This window comes from Callospermophilus lateralis, chromosome 1 (assembly GCF_048772815.1).
Source record: "Callospermophilus lateralis isolate mCalLat2 chromosome 1, mCalLat2.hap1, whole genome shotgun sequence".
NCBI classification, from domain to species: domain Eukaryota; kingdom Metazoa; phylum Chordata; class Mammalia; order Rodentia; family Sciuridae; genus Callospermophilus; species Callospermophilus lateralis.
The window spans coordinates 100,508,396-100,523,128 of record NC_135305.1 but is presented as its reverse complement, the minus strand read 5'-3'; the positions used below and the strand labels follow the sequence as shown (position 1 = coordinate 100,523,128).

General features: G+C 47.4%; 1 protein-coding gene across 1 annotated transcript in view; it reads right to left on the bottom strand.

The window, feature by feature from the left end:
- The window catches only part of Adcy1 (adenylate cyclase 1), a 147,150-nt gene that overhangs the window by 57,680 nt on the left and 74,737 nt on the right, over positions 1–14,733 (bottom strand). Inside the window, exons 6-8 of the mRNA XM_076864453.2 lie at positions 7,472–7,630; positions 6,073–6,214; positions 4,183–4,338 (exon numbers count right to left, since the gene is read on the bottom strand). Coding sequence (XP_076720568.2) covers positions 4,183–4,338; positions 6,073–6,214; positions 7,472–7,630 — 457 coding nt within the window. The remainder of the gene's footprint in view (positions 1–4,182; positions 4,339–6,072; positions 6,215–7,471; positions 7,631–14,733) is intronic.

The window sequence follows — 14,733 nt, the reverse complement described above, 5'->3', positions numbered from 1 at the left end:
CCCCAGAGAAGGTAGGAAGGTGCAAAGCAAGGGGTCCATGCCTTTGACCAGGGAGGTGAGAGGCATGTGCACATAAAAGCTTGGCTGAAGCAGTCAAGCACAGAATGAAAGGAGGAATGCAGACCAACACTCTAACACTGGAAAGGAGGGCGAGGAGATGCTTCATAGGATTCACTGCCTAGGCCAGGCTAAGACTGCAGGAAGCAAGGATGGTGGCAGCAGAGGGCTGGGGGCAGCAGCAAGCCACTGGAATGTGGCTGCAGATGGCTCAGTGGGGTCTGGGAAGCCCAGGTTTGCCTCCTTACAAACCTACAGAGCCACTGAAGGGCTGCCATTGGAGCTGCCTAAAATCTAAGCAGAGACAGATGTTGCTTTCTCCCAGATCAGGAGAGAAGGCAGCCCCCTCAGAGTCTTGGTTTGTCCAACAAAACTTTAACATGTGAATCAGAGGCCAGCATGTTCTGCCTGGAAACATGTCTGAATTGCAGAGTCTTATTAAACCTGAGTTCCTCAATGATCAAATAAGAATGACTTATCCCCACCACCACAATTGCTCCAAGAAAAGTCCTAGGCAGGGAGAAGACCTGGATTTCTTTCAGATTAAAATTGATTTTTCAAAATACTGCATGAAAATATTATTTGTCTAGATGACTGAGTTTGGGTAAATGCTTAAATTGTGCACCTGATTTGCCCACCCTTGTTCTAGCCCTGGTGGGAAGATATGTGGGGGCCCCCGAGCACTAGGGGAGAAAGACAGAGACTAAATCTGACAATATGGCAAAGAAAATTCTCTGGTTAGAAAATCTAAACGTCATTTAGAGGTCAGATATGTTCAGGTAAGTGGGAGTCTAGACAGGGCAAGAATGCCAAGCTACTGTCTGCCCTGAGGCAGTGGCACTGACAGATTTGCAGCACATCTGAAGTGCTGCATATTTCACGGGCACTCTCAGAACACCAGCACAACAAGCTAAGGCCTGAAAGTGGTGGGAATCCCAGGCCCAAGAGGCTCCACCCTCAGCAGACAGTTCCTTGCATGGGAGATGAGAAGACTCATCTGTCTCGGATCCCACTCTGAATGGAGTGGAAACTCTTGAAAACATGTGCCTACTGACCTGATCAGGGCCAAAACTCTTACTACCCAGGACATGTGAACATTAGAAGCCAACCATTTAGTTTAAAACAGCCCCTTGCTGCCTGACAGGCATAAAGACCAATTTTCTTTGATGGAATACATCAGGAGCAGAGTTCTTAGAGAATTATTAGATAAAGTTCTAGCAAAGTTGAGCTCACGCACACAAATAATGAACCATGACCCTGAGAATCTTGCTTCTTCCTGAGAAGTCTCTAAATTACAGCAAGAGGTTTCTTTAAAAGGCATAAAACCCATGAAGGCAGGAAAGAAATGAAGGTGGAAAAAGTGGGAGTTCAGAAAACAAGATGGGGCAGACCCTAGAGGGCTGGACCCCAGCTGACAGTAAAGAGCCAGGACAGCTCAGGCTCAAGCACTGGTGGTCACAGCTGCTATGATCAAATGCCATCCACAAGGTGGTGTCAACAGCCCCCGGTTTTTTCGATGGTCTGGGTGTATGGACCCATCAACCCCCAAAAGTACGAGTGGAGTCTTTTCTTGGGGGGAAATCAGGGTCTCCAACTCAGAGTGATTGATGCAAGGCCTATGTGGTTGAAGTAAAGTCTGAGACCCCTTGCTTACCAGCAGAAAATTTAAGAATCACAGGTAACCCTCTCCCATCCAAGAAGAGAAACATAAAATCCTGGTGCCCAAAAGAAAGTTCAGAGAGGGGAACCCTTCTCCTGGATCTGCACTCCCAGTTAGCTCAGTAATTCCCCATCTTAATCAACAAGAGTAAGGGCTTTCGACATCAATGGAAGATGGGATTATAAAGGAAGACAAACAGGGCTGCGGGGGAGCCAATCAGAGGAAACAGAGATGCCTCTGGGACAGAATATTTTTTTAAAAAAATCTCAGTAAGACGAAATGGGAAAAAAATACACCCCTGAGGTGGAAATAGGATTTCATAAAAAGGACTATTTATAAAACAAAATAGAGATCATGGAAGTTGTTTTTTTTTTTTTTTTAATGTGGATGAATAAATGAAAACCTCAAAAAAAAGTGCTGGGCTGGGTAAGATGGCGCACTCTTGCAACACCAGAGACTTGGGAGACTGAGTCAGAAGGATCGTGGGTTCAAAACCAGCCTTAGCAACTTAGCGAGGTCCTAAGCAACTTAGCAAGGCCCTAAGCAATTTAGTGAGACCCTGGCTCAAAATAAAATATAAAAAGAGTTGGGATGTGGTTCTGTGGTCTCTGGATTCAATCCCTGGTACCAATTTAAAAAAAAAAAAAAGAAAAGAAAAGAATGTCGGATGATAAAATCAAAGAAATTTTCCAGAAAGTGAAGACAGACAGAGAAGGAGAATTAGGTCAGTTCAGGAGATTCAATGCCCAAATAATCAAATAATAGGAGTTTTAGGGGAAAAAAATGAAGGAAAGAAATAATCAACAAAATAATCCCTGAATACTTCCAGAGGTAGATCATCTGGGTCCATGGACTATCTATCCCAAAGCATAAAAAATTTTTAAAAATTTTAAAATTAAAAAAAACCCAAACACCTAGATCAAGGCATATTTAGGGCAAGTTCAGAATACCACTTACAAAGAACAGGTTCCATAAACTTCCTGAGAGCAAGAAGACTCAGAAGGGTCACATCAAAAGGTTGGGAATGAGGATAACTCTGAGCTTCTCAGCAGCAACGGCAGAAGCCAGAACATATTGAAACAAACTGTCAGAGGAAGAAAGATCATGGCGAACTGTCATGGACCAAATGTATGCATCACTCCAAATCTACTTATTGTAATTCTGCCCTCCAACATGATGGCAGTAGGAGGTGGGGACTTATAGATGAGATTCTGATGGGTGTAGCACCCTTAAAAGGAGAGGAAGAGACACCAGAGCCCCCTTCTCTCTGCCATGTGAGGATGCAGCAAGAAGATGCCATCTGCAAAGCCAAGGAGAGATGACTAGGAGAGACCAGCTCTGCTGACACCTTGATCTTGGATTTCCAGCCTCCAGCACTGTGAGAAAATGAATGTCTGTGGTTTAAGGCCTCTCCCAGGCTGTGGAGCCTGAGCAAACTAATACATCAACCTAGTGACTGGGGCCCCATCACACCAGCAGGCTGCAAAGCTCTCCAAGTGAGGGCCTGGAAAGACCCCTTTATTCATCCAAGGTGCCCCAACATTGCCTCCTTTCCCTTCCATGGTCAGTTGCTGGAGTCCATGATCCATCAAAAGAAGAAAATGAATCATGGGGAGGAGCCCATATGATATGAGAGACACAAGGTCAACCACAGGAGGAAGACAAGGCCAAAGAAGCCCCTGAGGCGGTAGGGGCCAGCCTCAGGGAATGGTCAGATCAAGGCTAAAATGGCTAGGACATTAGGACAGAAGGACTATCTTGAGCTTAGACCATGTGTGGGGAATGTTAGCTTGAACTTAGATAAATACAGATTGCAAAGGTGTGAAAAGTACAATTTGTGCATAAATAAAACTTGACTTAGCTCTGGGGCAGCATTCACAAGATCATAAATGTGTATTACAGTTTGGATCTCAAATGTCCCTTGAAAAGCTCATGTGTTAGGCAATGTTCAGGACTATTCAGATTATGAGAGCTGTAACCTCGTCAGTGGATTAATTCATTTGATAGATTAATAATATGAATGGACTACTGGGTAGAAACTGTAGGCAGGTGAGACATGGCTGAAGGAAGTAGGTCACTGGGGGCATGACCTTGAACTCTATCTGTCCATGGCCCCTTCCTCTCTCACTCTCTACTTCTTGGCTGCCATAAGCTGGGAAACTTTCCTCCACTATGCCCTTTTACTATGATGTTCTGCTTTGTCTCAGGCCCCTCACAATGCAATCTACCAACCACGGACTGAATCTCTGAAATTGTGAGCTCAAAATAAACTTTTCGTCCTCTAAGTTATTCTTGTCAGTTTTTTAGCCACTGCAATGAAAGGCTGACTAAACAATGTGTAAACAGTGATGTTGGACCTAACCATGCTGCACAGGGACTATAGTGCAGAGGAAGGGAGAGGAGAAGATGGGATGGAGACTCATTTCCCATTGGTTCCTGCCAGCAGTGCCCCTGGTGGCTCCTACCTTGTCATCGTCTTCACAGGTCATGACATTGGAGAAGGGAATCTCAGCCTTGAACATCTTTCGGCAGTGCATGAGCTGCACCAGCAGGTAGCAGACAGTCTTAAACTTCATCCTCTTGGCCGGCTTTATATCTGAGAGAATCAGGCCTGGGAATATCTATGCAAACACAATGAATGGAGAGAAATGCTATCAATGAAATACATTTTGACTATCAGGTTAAAAACATGACCCTGGTGGTGACGGGGACCCCAGGGCACAGGGATCTGTTTGCTCAACGCTGACTCTGCATTACTGGTAGAAGCAACTGAGTAGTAGCAACTCCGGGGTTTAGGCAGAGAGGGGTTTAGCTCACTTGGCATGCCCTTTCTGTTTTCAAATCTCAGTCTTGGCTCACACACCTACTGGGATGAGACTATGATTCTAGTCACAGCTAGGGGTGTTCCAGTCTGAGGAGGGCCCAGACCTATCCATTCTACGTCCTTTAGACCCTTAAGTGGGAGATAGCCAAGGTCAAAGGAAGCCACCTAGGACACAGCTTTGCACTGGCGTTCACAAAAAAGGATCATCCCCAGGAGATCCAGCCATGCAAACTGTGTGGAAGCTATATTCCCCAGAATGGTTGTTATGATTGAGTTTTGAATGCCCCCCCGCCAAAAGCTCATGTGTTGAAAGCATGATCCCCAATGCAGCAAGGTTCAGAGGTAGGGCTTTCAGGCAGTGGTTGGATCCTCAATTGGAACCTCATCAGTGGCTTAATCCATTTAATGAATTACTAATTTGAATGGCCTAGCACAGTGGCACATACCTGTAATCCCAGTGGCTCAAGAGGCTGGGGCAAGAGGATCACAAGTTCAAAGCCAGCCTCAACAACTTAGCAAGGCCCTAAGCAACTCAGTGAGACCCTGTCTCTAAATTAAAAATACAAAAAAAGGGCTGTGGCTCCCTGGTTAAGTACACCTGGGTTCAACCCGCTCCCCCTACACCCAAAAATAATACTAATAATAATTTGAATGGATTCCTGGGCACTGCTGTCAACAGGTGGGTGTGGCTAGAGGAGGTAGGCCACTGGAGGCTAATCCTGGGGACTATATCTTGTCTCTGGTTCTTCTCTGTCTCTCTCTGTCTCTCTCTGCTTCCTGGATGCAGTAAGTTGAGAAGCGTTCCCCTCCACACCCTTCTGCCATGAGTTTTCCACAATGGACTCAGCTGATCTTGAACTGAAACTTCTGAAACCATGAGCTAAAATAAAATTTTCTTCCCATAAGTTGTTCTTTTCAGGTATTCTGATAACAGGGATAAAAAGGTCCAAACACAGTGGTGATAAGGGTGATATTCAGTAGAGAACACAGGCAATGAAGCCATACTTTTCTTTTTTTTTAATTGTTTCTTTAAAACACACACAGAGACATGTCCTTATTCCCTCACCTGAGCCCTGAACGCAGTTCTATCACCCTCAAGCATGACCAGATCACTTTTTTCTGGGTGGAGTGACTGCAAGTGCCTGGTTAGGATGACCATGGCCCCCTTGTATGCAGCACCCCTCAGTTCACAGAGCTCCACCTCCCCGACCTCTTGCAGGGGTCTCATATTCACTTTGCAGAGGAGGCAGTGAAGGTCCAGGGTGGGAAGGGAGGGTGCAGCCCTAAGATAACCCCAGATGTCCAACTGGGGATTCTCATCCCCTCTGCTCTCTGACTTGCTCCCCCTGCCCCCCCCCCAACAAAGCCCTGGACCCAATGTTAGTGGAGGCACCCCTCTCTCTCTCAGCAAGTCCATAACCACAAAAGCCATCACAGGAGGAGGAGGTGAGGACAAGTGTGTCTTTAAAGTTCTGTCAGACCAGGCTATTTAAGACCCAAATGGAGGGTGAGAGGGGGTCCAGGTACCTACCTTTCTCCGATGGGATGGCACAATAAAGAAGGTCTCAATGTTATGAGTTTTCAGGAAGCTGTTCCTCTCGTGTCCATGGCCTGGCTCCACCTCGTAGTCCCCGTTCAAGCACGCAAGGGTTGTCTTTGTGATATGAACCTTCCTATGAGAAAAGGACACATGCGCATGGAATTGTGAGCCTTGCCCTCGTGTGGGCCCATGGATCAGGCTTCCTGACCCAGGGTAAGCTCCCCGAGGAGCATTCCTGCTCCCTGTGCATGTTCTGCACTGGTAACCTAGGAAGAAAGGAGAGGGAGGCAAGCAAAGAAGGAAGGGACATGCCCAGGAGGACAGAGAAGGGACAGCAGAGGAGGATGAAGGGCCTTCTGAGAAAAACGTCAGAAGGCTGCAACCAGGAATGGAGAAGAGGAAATGTGGGGTGAGAGGAGGAAGAGAAAGGAAGAAGAGAAACAGGAGCCACTTTCCAAACTATTAGGGCAGCCTCTGGTTAGCCACGTAGGTCAGGGCTGGCCAGCCTGGCCCCACACGATGAGAGTGGACAGAATAGCAGGACACACGGTGGTGCATGGGGCCCAAGGCCTTCATACTGCCCCACATGTCTTCAGGCAAGGGCAGATGAACCCCTCAAAGGAAGCATCACCTCTGTAGAAGATGCAAATCCAACAGACAGATGAAATACTGGCAGCCTCCTCTCCTCCACCATGTGCTCAGGGGACAAGAAGAAAACTCCCTGACCAACTCCACTCTTCACCATGCGATCTTCTGACTTCCTTTCAGAGGAAAGGCTTGATTTCAAAACTGAACTCCCTGGCTGGCTGAGGGGGAATTCAAGGAGGCCCCACTAAGGTGGGGGTCAGACTGAGGGTGGAGGTTCCAAATTTGCCAGAACTCCAAGGCCTGGGTGGTCACCAGTGGCCTTTTCCAGTAGTGGCTGCTTTATGAGCCTCAACGGATGGGATGGGTAGGAGAGGTTGGAATGGAAAGGAAACTGCCAGTCCCTGATGGGTGTCTGAGGTCACAGCGCTTTTCATGCACATGTTTTAAGAAAATAAAACGAAACGGAGCAAAACAAAGAAAGCAATAATAAGCTATAAGGACACCACTTGCATCAGGTGAAGGTCCCCATGCATATCTGGTCTTCTGATCTAACACCGCCTTTCTGCAAATGTATACTGGGCCTCAGCTGAATCCCAGGGAGAACAGAAGTGGGCTCAGCAGGAGCCCCCACCACAGGAATGCAGTGACAGGTGTGGCCAGGGCAAGCCAAGCTCCTGAGGTCCTGATGCTAAAGGTCAAATTAGAACCCACACAGATACCCTCAGGAGCAATGCCCAGAGAGAGGACTCGGGGAGAACACATGGCCACTGTGGGGTCACCCCTTACCAAGTCCCCAACTTACCCAGGCAGGCCGGCAGCTTCCATGACGTTGGCCAGGGTCACATCATTGGACCACACGTCGTATTGCCACTTGCGCAGGCCCAGAACACCACAGAGGACCCTGCCGGTGTGTAGCCCCACACGCATGTTCAGGTCCACCTCAGTGGCCTCAGCCACAGACCTGTAACACAGCATACAGCATGGGGCTGGGACCACCGGCACCTGCCTCAATAGACCACTGCAGTCTGCTCTGTGAGGTTGTGAGCAATGGGGAAACTAGACTTCGACACTGCTCTACCATCTGGGAAGGGTCAGGATGTGGAGGTCTCCTGTCCTGATCAGTGGATGGCAGTGCTTCTCTACCTTGCCTGTGAGTCCCAGGTGGGCAGGCAAGGCCATCTTGGCCATCTCACAATGTCCACACCAGCTTGGTACCTTCCCTCCATGGCTTTCTCCTACCCCTTCCCATCTAGGAACATCCCCAGAGGGAAACGAACCTAGGATCTCAAATCCCTCACAAGTCTTGTCATCAGGCAAGGGGCTCTGGGGACATAAATGAAGGCAAATTGTGCTGAGGGTACTGAGGATCTGGGTAATGCTAGGCCAGCCTGGCCAATTTTGCACACACCACTGCCCGTCCCTGAGCCTCAGTTTCCTTGCATAAAAGCCCAGCTCTGACTACATTGGTTCTGACAATGTCTGAAGTCATGTAAACTCACCCCAGTGTACCCCAGTACATGAGGGAGCAGCCAACCTGCTAACTCATTCTATTCCACTAAGTGTGGAAATATATTTTTAAAAAAAGTCTCCAGGAAGCATAGCCTACCCCCTTGCCACTGTCAGTGAGGCAGCCCTCACTTTGCCCTCAACCCTGATCCATGATGTGCCCTGCAGTCCCACTCCAGAGGCCTCTGTACATTGCATTTATCAATGATGACATGAAATGAATAGGCTGACCCCACACCACCTGCGATATGTCTGGCTCACCTTCACTCTGACTTCCCTTATTTCCATGCCCGAAGCTTCAGCCATAGTGGAGGGAGCAACTGCCCAGCATGTCTCCAAGGCCTCTTGACCTCCACTCAACCCTGCTGGGCTCATCTTACAAACAGCTCTGCCATCATCATGCATTTGCCTGCAAAAGGGCCTGTCCCCCATAACCACAGCACACAGTGGATCCGACAGCCACTCCAAGACAGCTGCCTGCCTACCTCCACATTGGAGGATGCAAGAGAGTAGAATCGGACATGTTTAAGTCAGGGTCCCAGAAATCCTAGTGCAAGTTCAGCTTCAGTAGCCTCAGAAGTGTTCATTCCACAGATTTAGGAAGAAGTGTTTTGAAAGACTATTAAAACATCTTTAATACCTGTTTGGTTTTATACATTTTGAATATGATTTTTTTTTTAAAAATTTATCTTTTTTTTCAGTTGTTTGCCAATCACCAATAAGAGACACTGAAACAAGATCTTGAAGTTAAAACATTTCAAAATTCAGAACAGGAAACGCCTGTGGGAAAACGTAGATGCTGAAACCTGCCAATGGTGTTTCAGAGCACTTTGAGCAATTATACTTGTGCAGTTATGAAAGAGCAAATGACTCAGAGACTATTGGGACTCACATCCATCCCTGTCCCTGGACCTCTTCAAGCACCGCCAACCAGGTCTATGCAGCCCCACACATCTGCCACCCTGCGCCCTCTGCCAATACTCTCTGTCTTTGGCAGATTCCGCCTCCAGTATCTCAATGCTGACACCATCTGGTCTTCAGGAAACTGGACAGCTGCCCCTAAAGAAATCACACATCCAGAGCTGTTCTCCCTGCTGCTCCTCTTGGCCCTACAGTTCCTGGAACATCTCAGTTAGATTTGGCTATTTATCCCATAGAACTTCTCATGTCATTTCCAAGGAACCAGAATTCCCCAGTCCTTCTGACTTTATTTGTCCTGTTTTTCTTTCTTATTTATATGCTCGGGTTTGCTTATTTATCTCAAGTATTTTCTATGCAAGGAAAAAGCCAGACTCTTGCTCAGTCTGCAGCCCTGACCTTAGCCCTCGAGTGCTTGATTCCAACAGGGAAGAAACAAGGAAGCAGCCTATCCCAAGACATGGAGGACCCCCGTCAGCACCATGGCATGAATAAATCCTGGCAGAAAGAAATGTAATCATGATTATACTGAAGCTTGAAAATGAAGGGGCAGATGAGGGTGCTTCTGTTCATTTGTTCAACAAACATCTATTGAGCTGACTCCCTTCACCCATTATTCAAAGCACTGTGGCTACAGCTGTGCACACAAGGAAAAAAAATAAAAAGGAGGTAATGGACACCATAGAGGCCAATTTACTATCATCTAGATGGAAGTTTCCAAGCATAGAGGAAGAATGAGCAAATGGTTGTCAAGTCCCTTGTTCAAAGGAATGGCCTCAACTCGGGCTCCTCGCTTCCCCTCCTGGGCCTCAGCTACCCCAGCTGTAAAAATGCAAGTTCTCAACCTGGAATGCACAGGTTCAGAATCTCCAGATCCCCTAAGGTTTTGATGAAAACCTTATGCAAATAGAGACATGAGTTGTACCCAAACCATCCTCTACCCCACAGAAAATCCATCCCTGAATGTATTCATGGCTCTGGCTCTGAAAACTAGAATCCAGGAACAACATGAAATCAATAATCCCTAAAGTTACTTTCTGATGAGAAACTGAGAAAAGCTCCCTAGCTCACACACAGAACCCAGCTTGTTAAAAAGGAAGGGGCTGTAGGAGAGAGCCCAGGTGTCTGGAAACAGGCCATAGGTGTCCCTTCTAACAGGACCTCGGGCTCCACCCAGGGAGGCCATCAGGATCTGCTGGTGTATGGCATGTGCAAGCTGTCCTCACCTGTTCATGTGGGCCAGGGGAGGAAAAGCACATGCCTTTTCCTACTCACTTAATTCAGAACAGAAAAGAGAAAACAAAACAAAAAAAAAACACAGATACCATGAGCAAGGCCATATCTGGATTAAGTCTATTTAAAAAAATGGCACTTAGCATGCTTTGGGATTGCATGGAAGAATAATGAGGTTCCTGTTTCCTTATCGCCTATGCCAACAGAAGCTTCCCCCAGAGATGAACAGGCATGTCCCCCTTTCTACAGGTATACAGGACCATGTGCCACAAAGGAAATCCCACAGAAGAGGGGCTCCCTCTCTGATGGGCCAGCTCCCTTTGTCTGGCAGGTGATAAACCAACCCCTACAGTGGCAACAGGAAGCTCACCTATGAGAGCCCACATCATCTCATAACAACTTGGAGATGCAAAATGACTCATTCATTTTACACTGAGGAATATGAGGTGTTGCCCCAGGATGGGAGTCAGGAATCCAAAGGCTCATCTGCTTCCATGGGAATCAGAAGTCTCTGGCCCACTCAGGAAAAGTGGAGTTTTGGGTTGCCTATCAGAGGGGAGGGGCCTCCCATTCCCTGGAAGGTCAGAGGCTGACAAAGGTCCCATGTGCAGCTGTGGCCAGAGTATCATGGGCATCCTGGAGAAACCCACAAAAACAGGAAGCCAAGGACTACCCCTGGAGTCAAAATGCAGGACCCCATCCCATGGCCCAGGCATAGCAGCTGCCAGGGTGGTCCTGATACCCTCATCTCTGCTGCCACTGCACCCTTCTCTCAGAGCCAGGATGTCATGGATTTTTATGAATTGGAAAAGTGAGGCCCCAAGACAGAAGTGATGTGCCCAGGGTTATACAGTACCTCAGAGGCAAGACCAGCCCAGGAATTAAATTCTCTGAACACCTCGGCTTTTTCCCTCCTACTGATGGAATCCACCTGACCCAACAGGGAACACATATCACTCAAAATAATGGATGAAAATCACACCAATAAAAATTAACACTTTTTTTTTAAGAGCATAATGCATACCCAAATGAGGCCTACAATATTTTAGGGTAAATCTTTCCAGGTGATAGAGGTTGGAGCAGGGAAATCTGAAGACAGGAAATCCTCAGACCCAGCTGCAGCCTAGGAGATTCCAGGGCAACACTTGCCTGGCAGGCCCCCTGTCCTCTGCTCTTGTTTCCAGATGCCACAGCTCCCAGCAAGGTCAGGCTGTCTAAGCCACAAGTGGCTGAGGAGGAAAAGAACTAGCCTCTACTTCAAAGTGAGCATTCCTTATCTATAGTATTACAGGGAAATGCCAGCTGCTGTGTTGGGTCTGAAGTATTCCCCAGGGGCTTGGTTCCATCCTGTAGTGCTATTGGGAGGTGGTGGAACCTTTAAGTGGTAGGTTCTTATGGAGGGAAGTTGGGTCTTTGGGGACATGTTGTTGAAAAGGAAATTGGGATCCCAGCTCCTTCCTCTCCACTTCCTGGCCGCTATGAGGTGAGCAGATTTGCTCCACCATATGCTCCCCTCTATGACATTCTGCCTCACCACAGGCCCAGAGTGATGGGCCTAACCAACCATGAGCTAAAACCTTGGAAACCGTGAACCAAAATCAACCTCTTCTCCTATAAGTTGATTTTCTAAGGTAGTTTTGTCACAGCAATAGAAAGCTGACTAATACACCCACCCTGCACTTTGGTGGGCCTCACTGCCCCACTTTGGGGTTCACTCGGGGGCTGTCTTATGCTATCAGGCCTTGGACATACAAGGTCCTTGACTTCCCAAAAGATCAGTCTGCATTGAACAATAACGAGATGGCAGTTGTGGGTGGCCTGGGTATCAAGGATCCAAAAGGAAAACATGGTAAACGTTTCTATCTGCTTTTCCCATAGGAATGAACAATCTTCAAGGTAACAATAATGAGATCATTCCTCACTGGTTTGACAAGGAAACAATATTGACTCTGCCAGCCTGGTAAGAAGCTAAGACCCAGCATGGCTGCCTGCCTGCCCACACCTGCACCTGAAGCAGCATCTGTCCTGGATTTTATAATTCCTTTATTTCTTTTCCTCTGGCCTTGCCCTGCCCCTTTGGAAATCCACTCTAAAGGCACTTGCATCACAATGAGACTGTTGTGTTCTCAGAAGTACAGGATCCTGGTACAGGTACTGTTAGAGAAGTCGTGACAGAAAGAAAGCTAACGGGGTAGCCTAGACCCCTCAAGGTGGGGAGGAGTGACTTCCCTGCTACCCTGCACTGGAGCACCTTCTGGACACAGGAGTCTGCTTGAAATGCTTCAAGAAGCTTCCAATAGCCAAACCATCCCTTGTTCCTCAAGATTTCCTCTGCCTGCTCAGAATTCCCCAAGTCTAGAACAGATGTGACTGTGGTGCCTGATGAAGAACATCTCTGCCCTGCAGGACCAGCTCCTCCCTGGACATCCAGCCATGGTGCCTGCCACCCAAAGGCTTTTAAGAAGAGATGATTCGGGCTGGGGATGTGGCTCAAGCGGTAGCACGCTCGTCTGGCATGCGTGCGGCCCAGGTTCGATCCTCAGCACCACATACAAACAAAGATGTTGTGTCTGCCGAGAACTAAAAAATAAATATTAAAAAAAATTCTCTCTTTCTCTCTCTCTTAAAAAAAAAAAAAGAAGAAGAAGAAGAAGAGATGATTCCCCAACCAGCTGAATCCAGCTCCTTAAGGCCTGGCCTGTTCTTCTAGCTTGATATAGAAGGAAGCTCCTCTAGCTTGATATAGCATAGACCTTCTTCTCACAAAGGAGACCGTCAGCAAGACTCTGCCACGAATGTGAGCTTCGGTCACTTGGCTTATTCGTGTCAGTTCTTCTCAAGGAGTTCTTGAATCTCCAAAGTTCCAAATAAAGCACTCCAAGGTCAGAGAAAAACAATCACACAAACATTCCCCTCTATCTGGACATGCCTATCCTTTTGATAAACATATTCTGTTCTGAGTGTGTGTTTCTGTGTACAAGACAGGGACACACTCAGCCCAGAGAGACCAACAGGGAGAGCACCAGATGCCAGGAGTCTCGTTCCCTGGAGGTAGGCCCCTCAGTGCCATGCTGAGAATACACTGATGGTCCCTGGCTCTGTGACAGTCTAGAAGGGAGAACAGACTTGTTTGGGCAGGAGGCCATCTTCTGAGATCAGTATCTTGGTGGGAGGCCAAAAATTCAGCCCAGACAGGGGCTCCAGGTTTGCTGCTATCCCTCAGGCTCTGTTAATTCAGGAAACTGAAGCAGAGAGCAGCCCTGGGAGGAAGACACCAGCCCAGGGTACACCATTCTCAAATGGCAAGACCAGAGACATGGAGCCAGAAACCCAGCAGCTGAAATGCTGAGGGAGCAGCAAAGGGGACACAGCTTCAAGAAGCAAAGGGACAAGGAAGCGTTTCAAGACAGGTGAGGCTGCAGCTCAGTGCTGGACATAAAACCCAGCAGGTTTCCTGGGCAGCAGCCAGGAAGGGGCACTCCTGTAGAAACTGTTCAGAACCATAAACATGCAAGTCAAGTAAGAAAACAGTAAGGAAAGGAAGGGCAGCTCCACCTAAGGCCAGAGCCCCTTGGGAGAGATAGGATGAGGCTCCAATGCACAGAAGAGACCCAAGAGGCTGAAGAGTTCAGTCAAGGCTACCAACCGCAGAGGCATAAGGTGCAACCTCATCAGCCTCCTGGTCAGCACAGGTCAGCTGGAGCACCCAGCCAACCATCTGTATCTGCATGGCTAACACAGAGGCATCATAAATATTTTCCAAATGAACAAGGTGACCTCTGTCTCCTTACAGCTCCCACTTATAGCTTCCTCATTTTACTCCAAGGAGATCACTTAAAACAAGATCTGACACATTAATAATATACGACATATAATGTGATATAATGCAATATACAACACAAGGCTATGTGGCATTGTAGCCATGCTTATGGCTCACAGAAAACTCAGCACCACAGCCCCATATTGTATTTAACCACACCTCCAGACCCTCCCTGACATGCAGCCCCTGTTAATCACTTAAAAGCTGAAACTAGCAGCACAGGGTGGATTTATACCTGTGCCAACTTAACAGATCAAGAGCCACCAGCTTTCACCAATCACTTCTTAACCTAAACCCCTCTTTTCCTTCCCTGTGCCTAAAGGAACAGATGAAAGGAACTTAAAGCCTGTGTTAAGATGATTTGCCAGAATACTAGTCTACCATCAGTTTTCCTGCTTTGTCAAATAAATCTTTTTCTTTGTCCTCCCAAATCCATTCTCCATGCATTGGGCCCTTTTCTGAGCAGTGAGTAAATAGACTTGTATGTTACATGATGTGATATATAATGCTGTAATGTGATATATTTGATATATGTGATACACAGTGTGATATGATGTGATACATGACATGATACAATATGATAGTGA